This window comes from Salvelinus sp. IW2-2015, linkage group LG6.2 (genome assembly GCF_002910315.2).
Source record: "Salvelinus sp. IW2-2015 linkage group LG6.2, ASM291031v2, whole genome shotgun sequence".
NCBI lineage: Eukaryota > Metazoa > Chordata > Actinopteri > Salmoniformes > Salmonidae > Salvelinus > Salvelinus sp. IW2-2015.
Window position 1 is genome coordinate 9,932,272 of NC_036846.1, and position 20,804 is coordinate 9,953,075.

At 41.3% G+C, this 20,804-nt stretch overlaps 1 protein-coding gene across 3 annotated transcripts in view; it reads left to right on the forward strand.

Annotated features, from left to right (window-relative positions):
- LOC111965810 (gamma-aminobutyric acid receptor subunit alpha-2-like) overlaps positions 1-20,804 on the forward strand; it is a 58,076-nt gene that overhangs the window by 9,446 nt on the left and 27,826 nt on the right. For 2 of the 3 annotated variants that reach the window (XM_023990128.2, XM_023990129.2), the window contains 4 exons: positions 4,510-4,577; positions 9,855-10,075; positions 12,743-12,825; positions 15,915-16,058. In XM_023990128.2, coding sequence (XP_023845896.1) covers positions 4,510-4,577; positions 9,855-10,075; positions 12,743-12,825; positions 15,915-16,058 — 516 coding nt within the window. Of the gene's footprint in view, positions 1-331; positions 1,297-4,509; positions 4,578-9,854; positions 10,076-12,742; positions 12,826-15,914; positions 16,059-20,804 lie in introns of those variants that run through there. The other variant, XM_070444236.1, reaches the window with a different exon arrangement.

The following is a 20,804-nucleotide window of genomic DNA, read 5'->3' on the forward strand; positions in this document are numbered from 1 at the left end:
CAGAGTATCAGTACTAGCAACTGACACCATGCCGTGTCCGACACAGAGATGACAGTACTAGTAACCCTGAACCATTGCTAGTAGGTCAACAGAGATAGTACTAGTAACTCTGATACCATGCTAGTGTCAACAGATTACAGTACTAGTAACTGACACCATGCTAGTGTCAACAGTAGTACTAGTATAGTAACCTGATTACCATGCTAGTGTCAACAGAGATACAGTACTAGATACTGATACCATGCTAGCTGTCAACAGAGATACAGTACTAGTACCTGACAAACCATGCTAGTGTTCAACAGAGAACCAGTGACTAGTAACCTGAATATCATGCTAGTGTCAACAGAGATACAGTACTAGTAACCTGATACCATGCTAGTGTCAACAGAGTTACAGTACTAATAACCTGACACCATGCTAGTGTCAACAGATATACAGTACTAGTAACCTGATACCATGCTAGTGTCAGAGATATTAGTAACCTGATACCATGCTACTGTCAACAGAGATACAGTACTAGTAACCTGAATAGTTGTGGCGACATCCATGTTTTTCTTTGTGTCATTTGTTTATAAATAAAATGTACCACAAAGGGTTCATATTTTCACAGTTTAGCTCCAAAATTTCACTGTGCCAATCTAAGATCTTTAAGGAGAACACGTTCCAGATGGGGAGGTGTTGTGTGATGGAACACCGGCCCTCAGGCGTCATCATGGACATTGGTTGATGTATCAGACGTCTCATTGTTGACCACCACCGGCTCGTTCCATGTAATTAACTATGTATGGGGCCAGTGGCTAGCTAGAYCCAAGAGTCATCTCTCACCCCCTGGACACCTGACGTGTGTGTTACATTCCCCAGTTTCTGTGTTGTGGGTTTGTTTGTATGTATGTGTTTCAGGATGGCTTCCTGAAGTCCAAAGCAGCTGATTGGTCGGCCCCATTGATAATTGGAGCTGTGACCCCGCCCTCTCATCAAAGGATACAGCTGTCTTCAATTACAGACTCCTTCTGCAGTTTTACAAGCCAGTGTTCCTTTGTTAGGAGGGGGAGCTTCTTGATGTTCTGTSTTGGTTGTTGCTCAGATAGGTTTTTGTAAACTATTTTGTAACCGGTCCTGCTGAAGTATGTTTTTGTCACAAGAACTGTGTTTTGATTATTTAAATTGATTACTTACGTTAGTAATTATTCTGTTTTTGTTCCCAGGGGGGAAGGGGAAGACACCTTAGGAGTGCTTAGGCAAGAAGACTGCGGGCATACATATACCCGTAGTATGTACTCTGTCTATGCACATTAGGTAAGACCTGGGCGGATCACCCCCTGYATTTTGGTTAGCACGCCAGGTGGCGTTAAGAATAGATAAGTAGTGGGTAGGTAGGTAATGTAGTAGAGGGGKCTCTTTAACTTTAACTTTCTTTGCTTTGGTTCCGTCCAGCCCCTTTTTCCCAAAATTACCGTGTGAAGGAATAAATTCCCTGTTAATGGTMAAATTCTCTGGCTCAGTCATCCTTACCCGCACCTACAGTCACATACCTCTTTCATTCCACGGGGAGTTGAGTGTAGCAGGGTGTTGTGTTCCCTCCTCCGAGAGGCGTGTGCGTAACTGTGTGTGTGTGTGTTCTAGCCTTTAACAAGCTCATAAAAATCCAAACACTGTCTGCAGAAACCTTCACATAATGATCATGCTGCCTTCTAGGGGAAGGTTGAGCTGAAGGTGAATGAGTCTCTAGGTGAGATGTTAAACAACACAGCACATGATGAATCAATGATGGGGTGGATTAGTGGCAACTGACCTGGAGAAAAAAGAAAAACGGTTACGATCAAATGTTATATATAGAAGCATTGGGAAGAAGTGGAATTGTAGGGCCAAATACTGTAGTTATTGCTTGAAGTGTAGTGTCTTTGTGAGTTGCTACTACTACTACTACTACTACTACTACTACTACTACTACTACTACTACTACTACTACTACTGCTAATACTACTATTACTACTACCGCTAATACGACTATTACTACTACTAGCGCAACTACAACAATTCATAAAATGATTTCTCTAAGTGTAATTATTGTATGGCTATGAAAGCATCTCCTTCCATCATGAAAAAATGCATCTGCCTCCCTCCTCCATCCCTCACCTCTCACTCCATCCCTCTGTATCTCATTTGATTTGATTTGATTTCCAGGTGGCACAGAGCCTGGGCCTCCCACAGGATCTGGTGTCATTTTACATTTAAACAGATATTCAAGGGGCCATCAGCCCAGAACAGCATCAGCCATATGGTGATAGTCTTTGGCGTCGGGGAAAGGCATGGATGGCAGTATGTGGTACAGTAGCACTGACATACTTTCTCTATGGGAAAAATGTCTTCATGCCTAGAGGTACGGAATCATCCGCAGACTTCTGCAACCCAAAATTGAGTGGCTTATGAAGAAAATATGAATTGATGCCTAAGCTGCATTTGTTTTGCCATCTGTTTGACAGACGTTGGATGCCAGAGAGTCATTTAACTTGTATTCGAAAGCGATAAATAACWGAATATTTTCATGATGCAGATTAATAGTGTCTGCCTTTCTTTAGAAAGTGCATTACATTTTCCCCACAGAATTTCTCCAAGAGTTCTCTTTGCTTTGTGTCCAGGTTTTCTTTAAATGTATCGTAACCACTAGCTGTAACAACGTCACTACTAATCGCTAAAACAGAAGCTGTGTGGGTGAGCTGTTGTTGAAGACTACCCAATCCAGCAGCAGAATAGCCTGCAAACATGCCCCTTTAATCCTCTGGGTTTCCAGTCTTATTTAACCAGGGCTAGCTGCTCACTGGTCCGTACGAGGGTCAGGAGCACACAAGCCCACCCCCTCACATGTGCACCTAGGGAATTGCCTGAATGACTGACACTCCTAACTAATGAGTTGTATCCTCTGTCAACACAGTATTGTGGAACTATTCATGTCATTCAGAGCAGCTATATTGGAGGATATCTAAAGTTTACCTTCCAGGCAGGTCATATACATGCTTCCTAGTTCATTTAGTTGTCCTTAATATAGAGTTAAAAAAGGCTGGGTATGATTGTCAACCCTTTTCTCTTAATTCAACCCTGTTCTATGTTAATTGAAAGAACAATATCTCACTTTATAGATGGATGCTATTTTTGTATTCAACTATAAATAGTGCACGCATCTTCAGTTTGGGTGTTTACTATTGTCATTTAGTTTAGTTAGACAATTGACAGCTCTAAATCACATACATGACAAGCTATAAGGAAACATGACTAAACCACTCGCTTTGGTCCGTCTGAGCTGAAGAAGTGAACCTGCACTACATGGTACGATAAATAAAGTGGCCTCACATCTTTGGGATTCAAATGCACTCTGGATTTTTTTCAATGTAATAAACAAGTGATTTGTCCCCAAGGGACGCTCCTTTTGTACTTGGGCTATTATTAAATATGCATCATTTGTACGTAACGCTGTAATTGTTTTGTTTTTTCACGATTTGGTTTAATGTTCGATCGAATATGAACACGCAGCATGTCTGCTGTTGTGTCCACTGTTATGGGTGATGATCTGGTTCTATGGAGTTATTGACTGTAGGTATGACCATAGAATCATAGAGCAGTGTATTATAGGATCTCCATCCACAGGATAAACATGGTATTACTGCATTGTAAAGGCTTCACATTAAAACAGTGCATTAAGATGGGGTACATCGGGGTCACTGTCACTGTCACTGGTGTCATATTTCAGATTTCTACACCTCCGTTGTATTTATTAATCTATTGTGTGTCTGCACGTGTTTGGTTTACACACGCAAACACCTACTTTATAATGCAATCCAGTGTATGTATTGCTACATTTATTGCACACATTACCCACCGATCCGCCTGTTCCTCTCAATATGCACAACTTCATAAATAACTAAGCATATCCATTACATGTCTGGATGCATTTTGTCAGCAGACGCAGTGAACAGGGAGTGGTGAGCGCACTGGGCCTGTTTTGCCTCGCCTAGTCACCTTGTATGAGAGCACTCACATTATTTTAGGCCAATGAGAAGCTCTTTAGAATACACGTGAGTTACTGTGTGTGTGTCTGAGTTACTGTGTGTGTGTGAGTTACTGTGTGTGTGCAGCAGAGAGGGGATAACATAGTCGTAAAGTCTGAAAGCTTTTTAAAGAAATTACCCAAGCATGTTAGAGATTAACTTAATGAAAGAAGAACTCGGGAGAGAAAGCAAAATGTGTGTACTGTTTTCACTCGCTCTGAATAAAGGTAGGCCTAATAGGATGGTGTTACAGGCAGGCCTGATAGGATGGTGTTGTTAGGAGTAAAAGTCTAAGTGATATTTTATTGCAAGGCAGGGAAATACCCCTCAAAAGATGAGCTACAGTCCTTCTTAGATCTGTAATAATAGTATTTTTTCCAGGTTTATTCATGTTCAGCCAGGAAGAAATGGTCTCATGATCAGCCTTTGTTTGTTCTTTATTAATTATCTTTGTTATGTTTTTCAGATCGTATAACAGAGGTGAATACCAATGTCTACGTCACCAGCTTTGGCCCAGTTTCAGATACAGACATGGTGAGACCACATTCTAATCTTAGTACCTTGTTCCCAAACTGAGCTGTGCTGGGCTGGCCTGGTTACACATTCATCATAGAAAGTAAACTTGTAATGTGTTCAAGATTTAAAAAGGATTCTAAAGTTTGTAATTTCCACTTAACAAAAATGTCCATTAATTTATAATCCACATAATAATTTCATTTCCTGTTGCTGCCGGATTATTTTCCTGCTATGAGAAACTTTTCAATTTAAAATAGCGTATCTGTATGTAGGGGAAATTCATTTTATCTGAATCATTGTACCACTATTCAGAAGTCTCTGCAACTGATAACCATGAAAACTCAATTGTGATAAACAAGATAGGAGGGTAAAGGACCAAATTGGTTCTTGTGATTAGTTTCTGTACTTTTTAACAATCAAAACGGGGAGTAAATAGCCTAAACCATTCTTACAACAGGATAATATGGTACTACACAGAACTTTGGTGGAACTGAGCCCTTAGTTTATATACTACACAACAACACAGAATAAACAAATCATGATTTTGTCATTACAGGTGTTTTGTTTACTGCTTCATTGCAAAACCTTGGCACCGTTTTCCTTTTTGTCACTTATTTGGACCACTTAGTCTTGGTCGTATTCATTAGGGCACACCATATCAAAACGTTTTGCAACTGAAAATGAAAAGGAGCGTTTCTTATTAAACATGTTCCGTTTGCCCATTCCTGTTTCGGTCTGTTTTCTTCAGTTTGGTGCCAAATGAATGGGACCGGTGTTTGTGTTCGTTCCAAGCAGCTTAGCTTGGCTCTAGTGAAGCATCAAAGCCCCAGTAACCCTGACTCCTTAAGATTTGGTCTATATTCACATTGTGTCTCTACCTTTGCTAACATGTTCTACTCTTTTTCATCCTGACTGCTATTTCACTGTCCGGCCTCCGTTTGGGACAGCAACATATACAGTGGGGAGAACAAGTATTTGATACACTGCCGATTTTGCAGGTTTTCCTACTTACAAAGCATGTAGAGGTCTGTAATTTCTATCATGGGTACACTTCAACTATGAGAGACGGAATCTAAAACAAAAATCCAGAAAATCACATTGTATGATTTTTAAGTAATTAATTTGCATTTTATTGCATGACATAAGTATTTGATACATCAGAAAAGCAGATCTTAATATTTGGTACCAGAAACCTTTGTTTGCAATTACAGAGATCATACGTTTCTGTAGTTCTTGACCAGTGTTTGCACACACTTGCAGCAGGGATTTGGCCACTCCTCCATACAGATCTTCTCCAGATCCTTCAGGTTTCGGGGCTGTCGCTGGCAATACGGACTTTCAGCTCCCTCCAAAATTTCTATTGGGGTTCAGGTCTGGAGACTGGCTAGGCCACTCCAGACCTTGAGATGCTTCTTACGGCGCCACTCTAGTTGCCCTGGCTGTGTGTTTCGGGTCGTTGTCATGCTGGAAGACCCAGCCACGACCATCTTCAATGCTCTTACTGAGGGAAGGAGTTGTTGGCCAAGATCTGCGCGATACATGGCCCATCCATCTCCCTCAATACGGTGCAGTCATCCTGTACCCTTTGCGAGAAAGCATCCCAAAGAATGATGTTCCACCTCCATGCTTCACGGTTGGGATGTGTTCTTGGGGTTGTACTCATCCTTCTTCTTCCTCCAAACACGGCGAGTGGAGTTTAGACCAAAAAGCTCTATTTTTGTCTCATCAGACCACATGACCTTTTCACCATTCCTCCTCTGGATCATCCAGATGGTCATTGGCAAACTTACAGACGGCCTGGACATGCGCTGGCGTTGAGCAGGTGGACCTTGCGTGCGCTGCAGGATTTTAATCCATGACGGTGTAGTGTGTTACTAATGGTTTTCTTTGAGACTGTGGTCCCAGCTCTCTCCACGTCATGACCAGGTCCTCGCCGTGTAGTTCTGGGGCGATAACTCACTTCCTCATGATCATTGATGCCCCACGAGGTGAGATCTTGCATGGAGCCCCAGACCGGAGGTGATTGACCGTCATCTTGAACTTCTTTCCATTTTCTAATAATTGCGCAACAGTTGTTGCCTTCTCACCAAGCTGCTGCCTATTGTCCTGTAGCCCATCCCAGCCTGTTGCATGTCTACAATTTTATCCCTGATGTCCTTATACAGCTCTCTGGTCTTGGCCATTGTGGAGAGTTGGAGTCTGTTTGATTGAATGTTGTGGACAGGTGTCTTATTACAGGTAACGAGTTCAAACAGGTGCAGTTAATACAGGTAATGAGTGGAGAACAGGAGGACTTCTTAAAGAAAAACTAACAGGTCTGTGAGAGCCGAATTCTTACTGGTTGGTAGGTGATCAAATACTTATGTCATGCAATAAAATCAAATTAATTACTTAAAAATCATACAATGTGATTTTCTGGATTTTTGTTTTAGATTCCGTCTCTCACAGTTGAAGTGTACCTATGATAAAAATTACAGACCTTACAAATTGCTTTGTAAGTAGGAAAACCTGCAAAATCGGCAGTGTATCAAATACTTGTTCTCCCCACTGTATATATATATATATATATCTCAGATTCTCCTATCATTCCCTTCTTTTAATGTTTTCTTAGTTTCTTTTCAAGGGCAGAATTATAAAACTTGGTAAAGGCAGAGATATGCTTGTTTTTGTGAGAAATCTTTGAAAAAATAACAGGAATTTCAAGTTCATATGAAAAGCGTATACAAAAATGTCATGTCTCAAAATCGATATCCATCTTACCTCTATATTGTTTTATGTCCTGTGGATTTCAGAGGAAAGATGACAAATTTAATGGGAAAGTGAGCCTGTCAGGTAGCCTTAATTCAGCGATGCAATTTTCCTGAGTTTTTACCACTTTCTCTCTGGCCTCCATTGATTTAGTCACCCTAAATCGGGCCACCCTAAAGCTCCAATAACTTTTAAACATATTATGATATAGACATGGGGTTTGGACGATTGGTTTTCTTAGACGAGTATCTACACAAGTAACATATTATTTTACCAATTGGTCAAAATATGTGTTTTTGATTGGACTCTCTCTCTCCCTCTTCCTTCGACAGTTTTGTCTTATGAATTATTGAAGATCTACTCTTTATTCAACTCACTACTTCATTTATCTCGGGCTTGTTTTTGAAAAAACACACACCCTTTAAAACGACAATATTCAGCACAAGCCATTCTGTAAAGGAACATTATGGTTCCGCTGCTAATGATTAAACATTTATGATGTTTGAAATGCAATGCAGAATTCAAAAGCTCATTAATGGAATAGCAAAATATACATTACGGACAACTATTAAGTATTCACTAGGCGAGTGTCCCATATCATGGCAAGGAGCATTATTGTAAGATGTGTACGATGATCTTGATGCAACACCATGACTTAAAATCCTAGGGAGACTAACTGTATTCTTATTTATTAAAATTTGTGCTTTGCATTTATACAATAAGGATTTGTGCATGGTTGTTGGTAGCTGGGATATATGAACGATAACTCAACATAGTAGGGAATTCCCAAAGATTGTCCAGTGGAGCTGCACGAGCTGCATATAAAATATATAAAGCGCATAATACATTATCTGTTGTTGCCATCAAATTGCTAGTGGCTAAAGTTAGAATGATGAATTGACCGTTTGCATAGCCCATATGGTCTCATAAGATGTAATATGCTGGACCTCACACCTAAGGCCTATACTGTATTTTATTTCAGCTCATATGATTTTGAACACCAAAACGCATACCTCTTCCAATACCGTTTGCCCTGGAGCCCTTAACAAGCCCGGTATCCTTTTGAAGGCATGATTTGGAGAAGGACGGATTAGATTCCTGGGATATGATGATCTAAGACAGGATAGTGTGGCATGTAAACATCTTATCCTGTTTACTGTTGCAGTCTGAACAGGCTGTTTTGCATTTCATGGGTGTTATGTGATGATGTTCTCATTTGATTATCAAATGAATCACTTCAAAATGTAGGCTACCTGCGCAGTTCGATCCACCATAATAATTTAGCCTACTATAATTCTCATACTATTATTTACTACTGGGAACTTTCACCCCTAATTTAGACAAGTTTCTGCTTACAATTTCGGACATTTGGTTGACATTTGTTTGTCAACTATAGTTTGATACATGCAGCTTCTCTTCTGTCATAACTTGTTGCCCCAGAAGACTAATAGACTGAATGCATTAGTAATCTAGGTAACACTGGTAAAGTTGTCTGTTTTGTTTAGGGGCCGTGAGGGAAAACGCAACAGTGGAAAGATTGGTCCTGTGCAAAATGTCCAAAATGTCATCAGTTTGACCAGTTTTAAGGAAATGAAAAGCTGAGAAAACGATGAAACACATTTCTGAAACGACTTCAAGTCATCTTGGGTGCATATTTTATGTGGTTGAAAAACTGCCTTTTTGCATAACAGTGTCRTAACACATTACACAAACATTCACATTTTCTAAAGAGATGCTGAAAGAAAGAAATAATATGTTTTCGAGACAAAATTAACATTTGTTGTATAATTTCACTGCAAGAAATGCATAATTCTGCAGGAGTTAATATTATATTAYGCTATATGTGAGAGATTATAGGCCTACAGCAGCTGTCCATATTACTATTCAATTTAACCCATACACTTAAATGAGGAATATTCTGTTTATTCATGGAAACAGGGATACTCATGAGTGGGATATCAAAGGTGCATGTAAACAGCTTATCCCAGATAAGACCTTAAGCGGGATATGAGCTACTATCTGGAACGATGTGCACATGTAAACATGGTCAGTGGGGTCGGAGAGGCGTGGTAGGTAGACAGTACACTAAGACCAGGGACCTCACCTTGTAGAGGCTGCTCCACTCTGAAATAAATCACCAGAAAAAAAAACATCCAGTGTGGATAAATGGCAGGCCCAAGTGCATGGAGGAGGCGCAGTGAGTCAGTAATGGATGTTATATGGGATGCACAGCCTGGAGTGGAAGGGAGAGAGAGGGTGCCATCCACCTTGGTTTACCACAGGATATCTTCAAAGCCTCTCGCTAGGCGCTGCTTGTGTTTGTTGTTTATCTGCTTCATAGAATTTTTCATATAGTAGGGATAGTACGGTGTCATTAGAAGTGCCACTTTTTTTTTAAATTAAGGAGCAGGTATTCCATATTCACAGTGCAGAAATATTACGTTTGCTATGTTTATGTGGAGATTAATTTATGGTGGCATTGTCTGTACCTGTGATATTCATTTGTGACATTGTTGATTGTAGCCACAATGTTATTTCTTCCCACAGGAATACACAATAGACGTGTTCTTCCGGCAAAGCTGGAAAGATGAGAGGTTAAAATTCGACGGGCCCATGAACATACTGCGGCTGAACAACTTGATGGCCAGTAAAATATGGACGCCAGACACGTTCTTCCACAACGGGAAGAAGTCAGTGGCTCACAACATGACCATGCCCAATAAACTACTGAGGATTCAAGACGATGGCACCCTGCTTTACACCATGAGGCAAATACACGGGGTCACTGGGTTGCCAGGGAAAATACAGTTTAATGAAATGTTATTAACGTAGCAGGTTTAGCTTGTGTTCTTTCAAGTAAAAGCCTTGTCTTGTGGGAGTCGGAACGGCTCATAGGAGCCCATCTCCTGTTTCTGTAGCRTGAGGCAGCTTGATGTTCAAGTATACCCCCTGGACAGGATGCTAGTCTATCTCAGGGCCTTACAATTAATGTGGAACAGGAAAATACAGGAATACCAGTCTCCCCAATGTCACCTCAACCCAAACACATCTCATTACATCTCAGTTTTATAGCTAATTGATTTTTTTTTTAACCTTTTATTTAACTAGGCAAGTCAGTTAAGAACAAATTCTTATTTCCAATGACGGCCTAGTGGGTTAACTGCCTTGTTCAGGGGCAGAACGACAGATTTTTATCTTGTCAGCTCAGGGATTTGATCTTGCAGCCTTTCGTTTACTACTCCAATGCTCTAACCACTAGGCTACCTGCCGCCCCACATTACACATTTTGCCATGAGGCTGAGAGAAAATGTTGCTGTTTTAAAGCTAATTTCCTGAAATTCTACACATATTGCCATGATGCAGGGAGAAAAATGTGCAGTTTTATAGCTCATCTATAGGTACACATTTTGTGATGAGGCTGAGAGAGGGTTGAATCTGCGCTAGTGGCTTTATTGCAAGATTTTACTCACTCGGTGCCAAAAGGGCCATTATTTTGACAAGCAAGTGCTTTCAGAATACCGAAGAAAAATATTGCCCAATCAGAGGCCATTTGAATTTAATCACTTAAATAAAGGTAAACATAATAATACATTTGGCAGGAATGGAAATAGACACGGAGCATCTTCACATAGTGCAATATATTTCAGAAATTGCCCACTATAATYTGGGGATGCTCAGTGTGTACCCTATAAGCATTTTTATCCCTTTACTTTCCATCAACCCTGGTCCTGCTTAATTATTGATTTAACCTTAGTTACATTTAGATTGAAAGAGGCACTCATGTTTGTTTGGTACAAATGCATTGCTTGTTCATTCTAACACTACCAAACACACTAAACATATACAGTTGAAGTCGGAAGTTTACATACACTTAGGTTGGAGTCATTAAAACTTGTTTTTCAACCACTACTCAAATTCCTTGTTAACAAACTATAGTTTTGGCAAGTCGGTTAGGACATCTACTTTGTGCATGACACAAGTCATTTTTCCAACAATTGGTTTAATAGATTATTTCACTTATAATTCACTGTATCACAATTCCAGTGGGTCAGATGTTTACATACACTAAGTTGACTGTGCCTTTAAACAGCTTGGAAAATTACAGAAAATGATGTCATGGCTTTAGAAGCTTCTGATAGGCTAATTGACATAATTTAGAGGTGTACCTGTGGATGTATTTCAAGGCCTATCTTCAAACTTAGCTTGACATCATGGGAAAATCAAAAGAAATCAGCCAAGACCTCAGACCCCCGTTGATCTGTACAAACAATAGTACACAAGTATAAACACCATGGGACCACGCAGCCGTCATACCGCTCAGGATGGAGACGCGTTCTGTCTCCTAGAGATGAACGTACTTTGGTGTGAAAAGTGCAAATCAATCCCAGAACAACAGCAAGGACGTTGTGAAGATGCTGGAGGAAACAGGTACACAAGTATCTATATCCACAGTAAAACAAGTCCTATGTCGACATAACCTGAAATGCCACTCAGCAAGGAAGAAGCCACTGCTCCAAAACCACCATAAAAAAGTCTGTTTGCAACTGCACATGGGGACAAAGATCGTACTTTTTGGAGAAATGTCCTCTGGTCTGATGAAACAAAAATATAACTGTTTGGCCATCGTTATGTTTGGAGGAAAAAGAGGGAGGCTTGCAAGCTGAAAAGAACACCATCCCAACCGTGAAGCACGGGGGTGGCAGCATCATGTTGTGGGGGTGCTTTTCTGCAGGAGGGACTGGTACACTTCACAAAATAGATGGCATCATGAGGCAGGAAAATGATGTGGATATATTGAAGCAACATCTCAAGACAACAGTCAGGAAGTTAAAGCTTGGTCGCAAATGGGTCTTCCAAATGGACAATGACCCCAAGCATACTTCCAAAGTTGTGGCAAAATGGCTTAAGGACAACAAAGTCAAGGTATTGGACTGGCCATCACAAAGCCCTGACCTGAATCCTATAGAAAATTTGTGGTCAGAATTGGAAAAGGGTGTGTGAGCAAGGAGGCCTACAAACCTGACTCAGTTACACCAGTTCTGCCAGGAGGAATGGGTCAAAATTCACCCAACTTATTGTGGGAAGCTTGTGGAAGACTACCTGAAACGCTTGACCCACGTTAAACAATTTAAAGGCAATGCTACCAAATACTAATTGAGTGTGTGTAAACTTCTGACCCACTGGGAATGTGATGAAAGAAATAAAAGCTGAAATAAATAATTCTCTCTACTATTATTCTGACATTTTACATTCTTAAAATTGAGTGGCAATCCTCTGACCTAAGACAGGGAATTTTTACTTGGATTAAATGTCAGGAATTGTGAAAAACTGAGTTTAAATATATTTGGATAAGGTGTATGTAAACTTCCGACTTCAACTGTATRTATGTTTTGGGATGCTACAGTGACGCATTGGGCTTTATGTGTTGTATCTAGGTTGACGGTTCAYGCAGAGTGTCCGATGCATCTGGAGGACTTCCCCATGGACTTCCACTCATGTCCCCTGAAGTTTGGCAGCTGTGAGTAATGCATGCCAAATACATAGACGCACGGGGTCACTGGGTTGCCAGGGCATTACTCTCATGAAAAGAACATGCGATTTGAAACGCGTGCAGGAATCAAAATGTGTCTAGTTTAAGTCGTACAATAGGCCATGTGTCGTATGTGTGTAGGTCCCATTGGTTTAGTTGGGGGGCCACCAGTTTTGAATGAATCACCACTGTGACCTTTGTGTTCAGTGTCGTTCAGCGCGGCTCCTCGCTCTGCTCCATGTCAACAACACTGTCATATTGTATTTTCCAAGAGGCAGAATTTGATCTTCTTGCTTCATTTGATTTGAGGAAGGAAGGCCTGGAGAGGAGAAAGATCAACTGGAGTGAGCTTTGGCAAATGGAGGCAAGCAACATCAGCTTCATCATAAGAGCTGTTTATGATGTGCTTCCATCACCAAAAAACTTACATCAATGGTATGGCGAGGACCCGACCTGCCCCCTTTGCCCAGCTCCAGCGACTCTCAGGCATATAATGACAGGTTACAAGACCAGCCTCTCACAAGGCCGCTACACCTGGAGGCACAATCGGGTCCTCAAGAGCCTGGCTGCAGCACTTGAGACCAAGAGGAGTGCAACCAATTCATTACCTCCAAAAACAAGCAATCCCGTCAAAACAACAACATTCATCCGGGAGGGACAGAAAGGCCCGAGCATCCTCCTACGAAGCCAGAAACTGGACACCTAGTCATGGCCGGGGACTGGAAGATGCTTGTCGATATTGGCCAGCAACTAATTTTTCCACCTGAGATTGCTTCTACCAACCTTAGGCCAGACATGGTACTCTGGTCCCCTTCATGAAAGGCTGTGTACATCATAGAGCTCACAGTCCCGTGGGAAAACTCTGTTGAAGAGGCCTACGAGCGTAAGAAACTGCGTTACACAGAGTTGGCAGCAGACGCAACTCAGCGTGGCTGGAATGATAAAGTCTGGCCAGTTGAAGTGGGATGCAGAGGATTCGTGGCTTCTTCCACCATCAGGTTGCTGAAAGAACTTGGAATCCATGGACAGGCTCTGCGGCAGACCGTCAGAACAGTGTCTCAAGCAGCTGAAAGAGGCAGCCAGTGGATCTGGATCAAACGGAAGGACCCTTGCTGGGCTATAACTTCATGACCCCCCACCCCCACCTGAGAACCCAATTCAGATCCCTCCAACTTGAGGAGGGCATATGAGGTATGCGGTCAGCTGTAGGGCTGGCTCAGGGAAGAGGACGCCCCTGCCTTGCATAGTCCCGTGGGAAATCTTAATTGGTCATGGGACACAAGCTAAGGCTTGATCACCMTTTAGCTGGCCACCTTTGATGAGGGTGTTTAGTGATTAAAGGCCGAAACACCCACTGATTCGAAGGCACACTACTGAGGATGTGTCCCAAAATTGACATCTTAACCCAGTCTAAGAAATAAACCTCCCATGCCACTCTGTCAACATCACGGCAAATCTCATGTGAGTGCATACCATCTATTGGCACAATGGACAGTTTTAACATCTCGTCCTGTGTTTTATGATTCTGAGTCTAAACCCGCATAGTCCCACTCTCGAGTCCCACACCATAACTAAACAAACCAAACAGGGGATACAAGACTTAACAAGACACAGGATAAGAATAGACTCTGYTTCTGCTGCTACAAACACTGAGCTTTAAATGTCAACTCTGCCAGTTACAGCAATAACCATTCCATAACCACTAAGGGTGTAGAATTAACCCCCCCCCCCCCCMCMCACACACACACMCMCACMCACACACACACACACACACACACACACTTTTCACTTGAAACACACGCTGTCAGCAGCAGCACATATTTAGAAAGGTTTTGGTTGAGAGAAATGGCCCCCATGTGATCTGCCAGCTCTGAGCTTCTGGGAAAAGATAAGAAGGTAGTGTTGATGGGTTTGGCTGCTGAGTTGAGCTCTCTGTTTTCATCCTAGTGTCGATGCAGCGCTCTCCTCTCCTTAGGCTGCTACTACCCATGGATGTTAGTTAGAGTGGCACATTGTGGGACAACAAAATCGTTTTATTAAATTTCTGTTGGCACTTATATTGCTCCATACCACAAAACCCAATTATAAAGACGTTCTTGAAGGAGCTCTAGAAGTTATGCTAATAGAAAAAGTGGAATCTGAAAATATTATTGTCAYACACAATGTGGATATGTTCGTTCAGTTGCATGATGCATTATTGTTCAGATGATAAACAAAACAAACTAATGCTTCATCCCCTAAAATCAAATAAAACGCTACCTGAGTCAGTATGTCATTGCATGTTGTGAAGTACACTGCAAGCCTTCCCCTGGCTATAAAACCTTCAGCCTATTAAAAGAAACTCAACCATTGCCAATGCCAATTAATGATACAAGCCTTACTTTAAATGTTTGGAGGAGTTAATACTGTATGTTAAGTGTTTTCATGGCGCAGCAAGACAGGCAGCGGGAGAAAATCATTCTCTAATGGTGTTGATGACTCACTGTGTCAATGTTTACTCTTTGAAATGTCTTAGCCTCTTCATATTTGTCTCTCTGCATGAAACCCCCATGGTTTGGAAGATATGTCTCTCTGTATAAAACACCCATGGTACGAAGATGTGATGGCTTTGTTATATATATATATATATACTAATATGGTGTGATATGGATCTTATATAATTTATATGGTGTTGATTTCTCAAGGCAGTAGTCATTTTCTTTCATTTGCCTAACAAAATGTAATGATCTAGCTTACAATGGGCAACATAGTCATGGAGTTGATTTTTTGGGGGGGTATTATACAACCCTTAAACAGTTACATGACATTAGACACTATTCTCTTGAATCATCAGAAATTAGAAGGAATCACTGCCCAAGAGAGAATGAATCACTGCCCAAGAGAGAATGAATCACTGCCCAATAGAGAATGAATCACTGCCCAAGAGAGAATGAATCACTGCCCAAGAGAGAATGAATCACTGCCCAAGAGAGAATGAATCACTGCCCAAGAGAGAATGAATCACTGCCCTATTTTCATATGCCCATTTTTCACATACCACACTGATGGTGTTAACCTCACTCCCTTTGTGATCTTAGATGCCTATACAATGTCAGAGGTGACTTATGTCTGGACCAGTAAGGCTGCCGACTCTGTGGTGGTGGAAGGAGAGAGCTCCCGTTTGAACCAGTACGACCTGCTTGGCCAAACAGTGGGCCAAGAAACCATCAAGTCCAGCACAGGTAAGCTCAGGATATTACTTCACTTGGTTATTCATCCAATTAGACAACTAGATCATGAGCACAAGCTCTCCCTGCAGGCCTGGATCCCACCGCTGCCACCAAATGAAGAAAGTGAGAAGCAAAAATACATAATTTATCCAAGATCACTTTGTAGATGGCCAAAGTTTAGTGGAGCAGATGTGGATGTTTTTACTACAGATCATTTAAGATTCCTGATGCCCACTTCAGTGAGAGGCACTGCTTGCTACTACTGGCTGCATCGGTTTGTTCAGTGGTTCTCAACCCGTTTTGGCGACTGAATCCACAAATCACATTTCACTCTTATCTTTCACTCTGCTTGTGCAACCAAGGACTAAGTCTGTGTTCTTATGAAATCTTCCCAAGGTCCCACTGTGGATAGGCCAAGTCTCCTCGAGAGTACTAACAACTCAGGTTGCAAAGCACTGTTAGTTTACTCAGCCAGTGGATAACAGAGGCTGAAAGAATGTTTAGTCCWTGTCCTCTCAGCGGGAGATACTGCATGTCTGAGTTTATTCATAGGAACTGCGACTAGAATTTCTCCAAAATACATTTTAGTCTGACTAGGGAACCAACAGCACAAAACAACCGATGATTCTGCTTTGACTGTTGGAAAACAAGACTTTCCACTTTGGACCCATTGGACTACAAAAGCTTCGGAGACACAGGCGCGCCGCCTCCTACGGGAGGCAWGAACTCCTGTTCTCCTCAGTCGGTTGGAGAGGAGAGGAGAGTGGAGGGGAGGGAGCGAGTGAGCACTTTGTGCCTAATTGCAACATTAATGGGAAACAAAAGCACAGCTGTAGGAGCTGCCATTCACTCAGACACACAGGGGAGCTCCGTTCTGAAAGGAGAGCCGCCTCCTTATTCCTGAGCTGTGCTGCTGCTGGTGGTCTTATTTTGGAGCCGTCGTAAGACACAAAARGAGCCTTGTCTCACAAAAGTGCACCAGAGCGTTAAATTAGGAACTGTGGTGTTCTGGGCCTCGGAAACACAGGAAGGAAGAAGCCTGCGTATAGGAACAGATGGGGAAAGCATTCAACAAAGGAGATGGAGGGGAGTCATTAGCGAAAAGAAAGGAAACCGACAGTGACACATACACTCCATCGAGATGACAGACAGGCTTGTTTTAGCTGGAGTATGGCTAACCGGTTGTTTTTCATCATTGAACATTATGAAATTTTAAAATGCAATTACTCATCTAATTTAAGAGGAGTTACAACATATTTATAGTACTGAGGGAAAAGCAGAAGGTTCGTGGAATTACAGTATATTCCTTTTTTTTTTTTTACTACATGACATGATTGAGCTTCACCATCGGAACGAAAGCAAACTGTACTTGYTCCTGTGAAGATACAGAACAGTAGTTCATTATAGGTCAGAAAAGCCACAGGACACAGCTACGTTGCATGGATCAGCCAGGCAGATCAATACGGGGGCTAATGTTGTGGTCTTCAATGATTAGTATCTGCCCCCTCTGCATGTCTCCACATGCGTCTCTGGGGAGCACTCATCAGACAAGTCACTACATGTTTGAAACGCTCTTGATGATCTCTTCTCCTCCTCCTTTCCCCACTTCCTTCCTTCCCCTTCTTCTTCTCCTTCACTTAGACAAACACAGACTCCCACTCTCCATTATTACCCAGAAGTCTACATTTCAACGGTTTAGAGAATACTACTGTTGGCTGTTTTAACATCCAATTGCAATCCCGACTCTGTTTTAATTTAGGAAAAGCCCTCCAATCTCAACTAAATGCTCCAGTCATAATCCCTGCTAGCACATAACATTCTGAGAACCATATGTTTCTTAGGACAACACGCTCTCACCAAGCTCTATGGTTATTCTGCATATAATCTTTCCACAACTTTCTGGGAATGATGCAGGATAGCTGCTTTGGAACATTCTCAGCACATTTAAGAAACATTACTTTGAAAAGATCAAGAGAGCCGCACACTCTAGGAGCTCAGATGCGGAAACATTGGTTATTAGGTTATTCAATTATTGCATCTGAGCTCCTAGAGTGTGCGGCTCTCTTGATCTTTTCAAAGTAATGTTTCTTAAATGTGCTGAGAATGTTCCAAAGCAGCTATCCTGCATCATTCCCAGAAAGTTGTGGAAAGATTATATGCAGAATAACCATAGAGCTTGGTGAGAGCGTGTTGTCCTCTCCTTTAGTTTTTCAAGTGTTCTACTCCACTAGCCAGCACCTCACCTAAATATGTGTTCCTTTCTTTCAACTTCAGTTTCATTACTTTAAACAGAATGTTTCCTAAAACTTCAAACATGATTACATTTAATTTCAATTTTGACATTGGGAATGTTCTCAAATTGTTCAGAGAATGTTAAGAAACAATGTTCTGTGGTTATTTCAGTACATCAGTTTCTTCATGGTTCTATTTAAAGTCATGTTCTCATTGTTCTGTGGGAATTTCAGTACTTAAGCATAACGCTTCCTAGAGGTTTCACCATGGTTCTATTTAAAGTCATGTTATCAAATTATTTAAGAACTTTAGCAACGTTCGTCTACGGGGATTTTAGTACTTCAGCATAATGTTTCCTAAAGGTTTCCTTGTGGTTCTATTTAAAGTCATGTTCTCAAATTGTTCCCGAGAACATTAAGAAAACTTTAATATTCAGATAATACTGTAAGACTTCAGAATGTTAAGAACATTTTCTATACAAACCACAACACTTTAACATTCAGAGGACGTTTTAAAAGTGTTATTTAAAACATATACATTCCATTCTCAGCATCAACAAAACTCTATCCTCTATCTTGTTAAATGTGTTCAGGTGTGTTTGCCACGCCCACTAATTGGCCACACCTGATCTTAATGAGTGCTTGTTTCCTTTGAAATTACTCAAATGAACAGCTTTGTTATCATCAAAAAAACATTGCATGCTAGCGCCACCTTTGTGGGGCAGTGGACTAATTCCATGGATAAAGAACATAAGATTATTGTTTTGAATCTCATTGATGCCGTGTCACAATAAATTAAAAAAATTAATGCCTATGGAAATTCATTCATTCAGATAGGACTATCTGTGCTTTGAGTTTTTTTTAAAGTTAACCCCAAATAAACTACTCTAGCAGTGTTATGACGTCTTATTGAAACATTCAGTGAAAGTTAATTAAGGAAGTTATTCAAAATCCTCGGTTGGGCCAGTAACCGAAAGGTTGCTAGATTGAATCCCCGAGCTGACAATGTAAAAATCTGTCGTTCTGCCCCTGAACAAGGCAGTTAACCCACTGTTCCTAGGCTGTCATTGTAAATAAGAATTTGTTCTTAACTGACTTGCCTGGTTAAATAAATAAAAAAGAGTGTTAGTAAAATCTCCCAGCAAAACTTTCAAGGAACCAGAGTAAAATGTTCTCAGAAACTCTCTATAACCTAAAAAGAAACATTCCTAGAACAGGCAAAATGTTCTCAGAACATTTAAAACAAATGTTGTTTAACTGGTTAGAAAACGTATGGCTTCATTCCCAGAACCAATGGCAAACCAAAAACATACCTTCCGACAACTTCCAAGCAACCAAATTTTCTAGCTGAGATGCTACTAGTCTGAAAGTGAGTAAAATATTTAATTCCTGGTCCCATGTCCCACTAGGAACATTTCCCAAGTGAAATACGGAGGAGCCCCCTTCGCTGAAAATCCATTTGTTGTACTTTCCCGCTACAGATCTGCTGATTGTCTGACTTTAAAGGAATCATTTATCAGCACTGTGTCAGTGTGTCGTCAACCCTGGGGGTAAACTAGGTCATTTGGCATGGGTGACTGTACTTGAGTGCGAGGGACATCTTGGGTGACTGAGGCTTGAGTGCGAGGGACATCTTGCAATAGGTCCACGAGCATAACAGCAAAATACTTTTAGCAAATCACTTCATTTTGTTATATTTTTACATTCACTCACATAGAGAGAACAGAGGGGTGTTCTCCAAAGCAAATGTGTGGACAGAAAATGACAAAATAACATTAGAAGTAAATATTTGTACATTTCCATGAATTTATTCTGTGTTTATTATATACACTGCTCAAAAAAATAAAGGGAACACTAAAATAACACATCCTAGATCTGAATGAATGAAATATTCTTATTAAATACTTTTTTCTTTACATAGTTGAATGTGCTGACAACAAAATCACACAAATTATCAATGGAAATCAAATTTATCAACCCATGGAGGTCTGGATTTGGAGTCACATTCAAAATTAAAGTGGAAAACCACACTACAGGCTGATCCAACTTTGATGTAATGTAATTGTCCGTAAAACAAGTCAAATGAGGGCTCAGTATGTGTGTGGCCTCCACGTGCCTGTATGACCTCCCTACAACGCCTGGGCAGCGCCTGGATAGGTGGCGGATGGTCCTGAGGCATCTCCTCCCAGACCTGGAATAAAGCATCCGCCAATCCTGGACAGTCTGTGGTGCAACGTGGCGTTGGTGATTGGAGCGAGACATGATGTCCAGATTGCTCATTGGATTCAGGTCTGGGGAAACGAGCGAGCCAGTCCATAGCATCATACTCTTCCTCTGCAGGAACTGCTGACACACTCCAGCCACATGAGGCTAGCATTGTCTTGCATTTAGGAGGAACCCAGGGCCAACCGCACCAGCATAGGTCTCTCACAAGGTCTGAGGATCTCATCTCGGTACCTAATGGCAGTCAGGCTACCTCTGGCAAGCACATGGAGGGCTGTGCGGCCCCCCAAAGAAAGTCCAACCC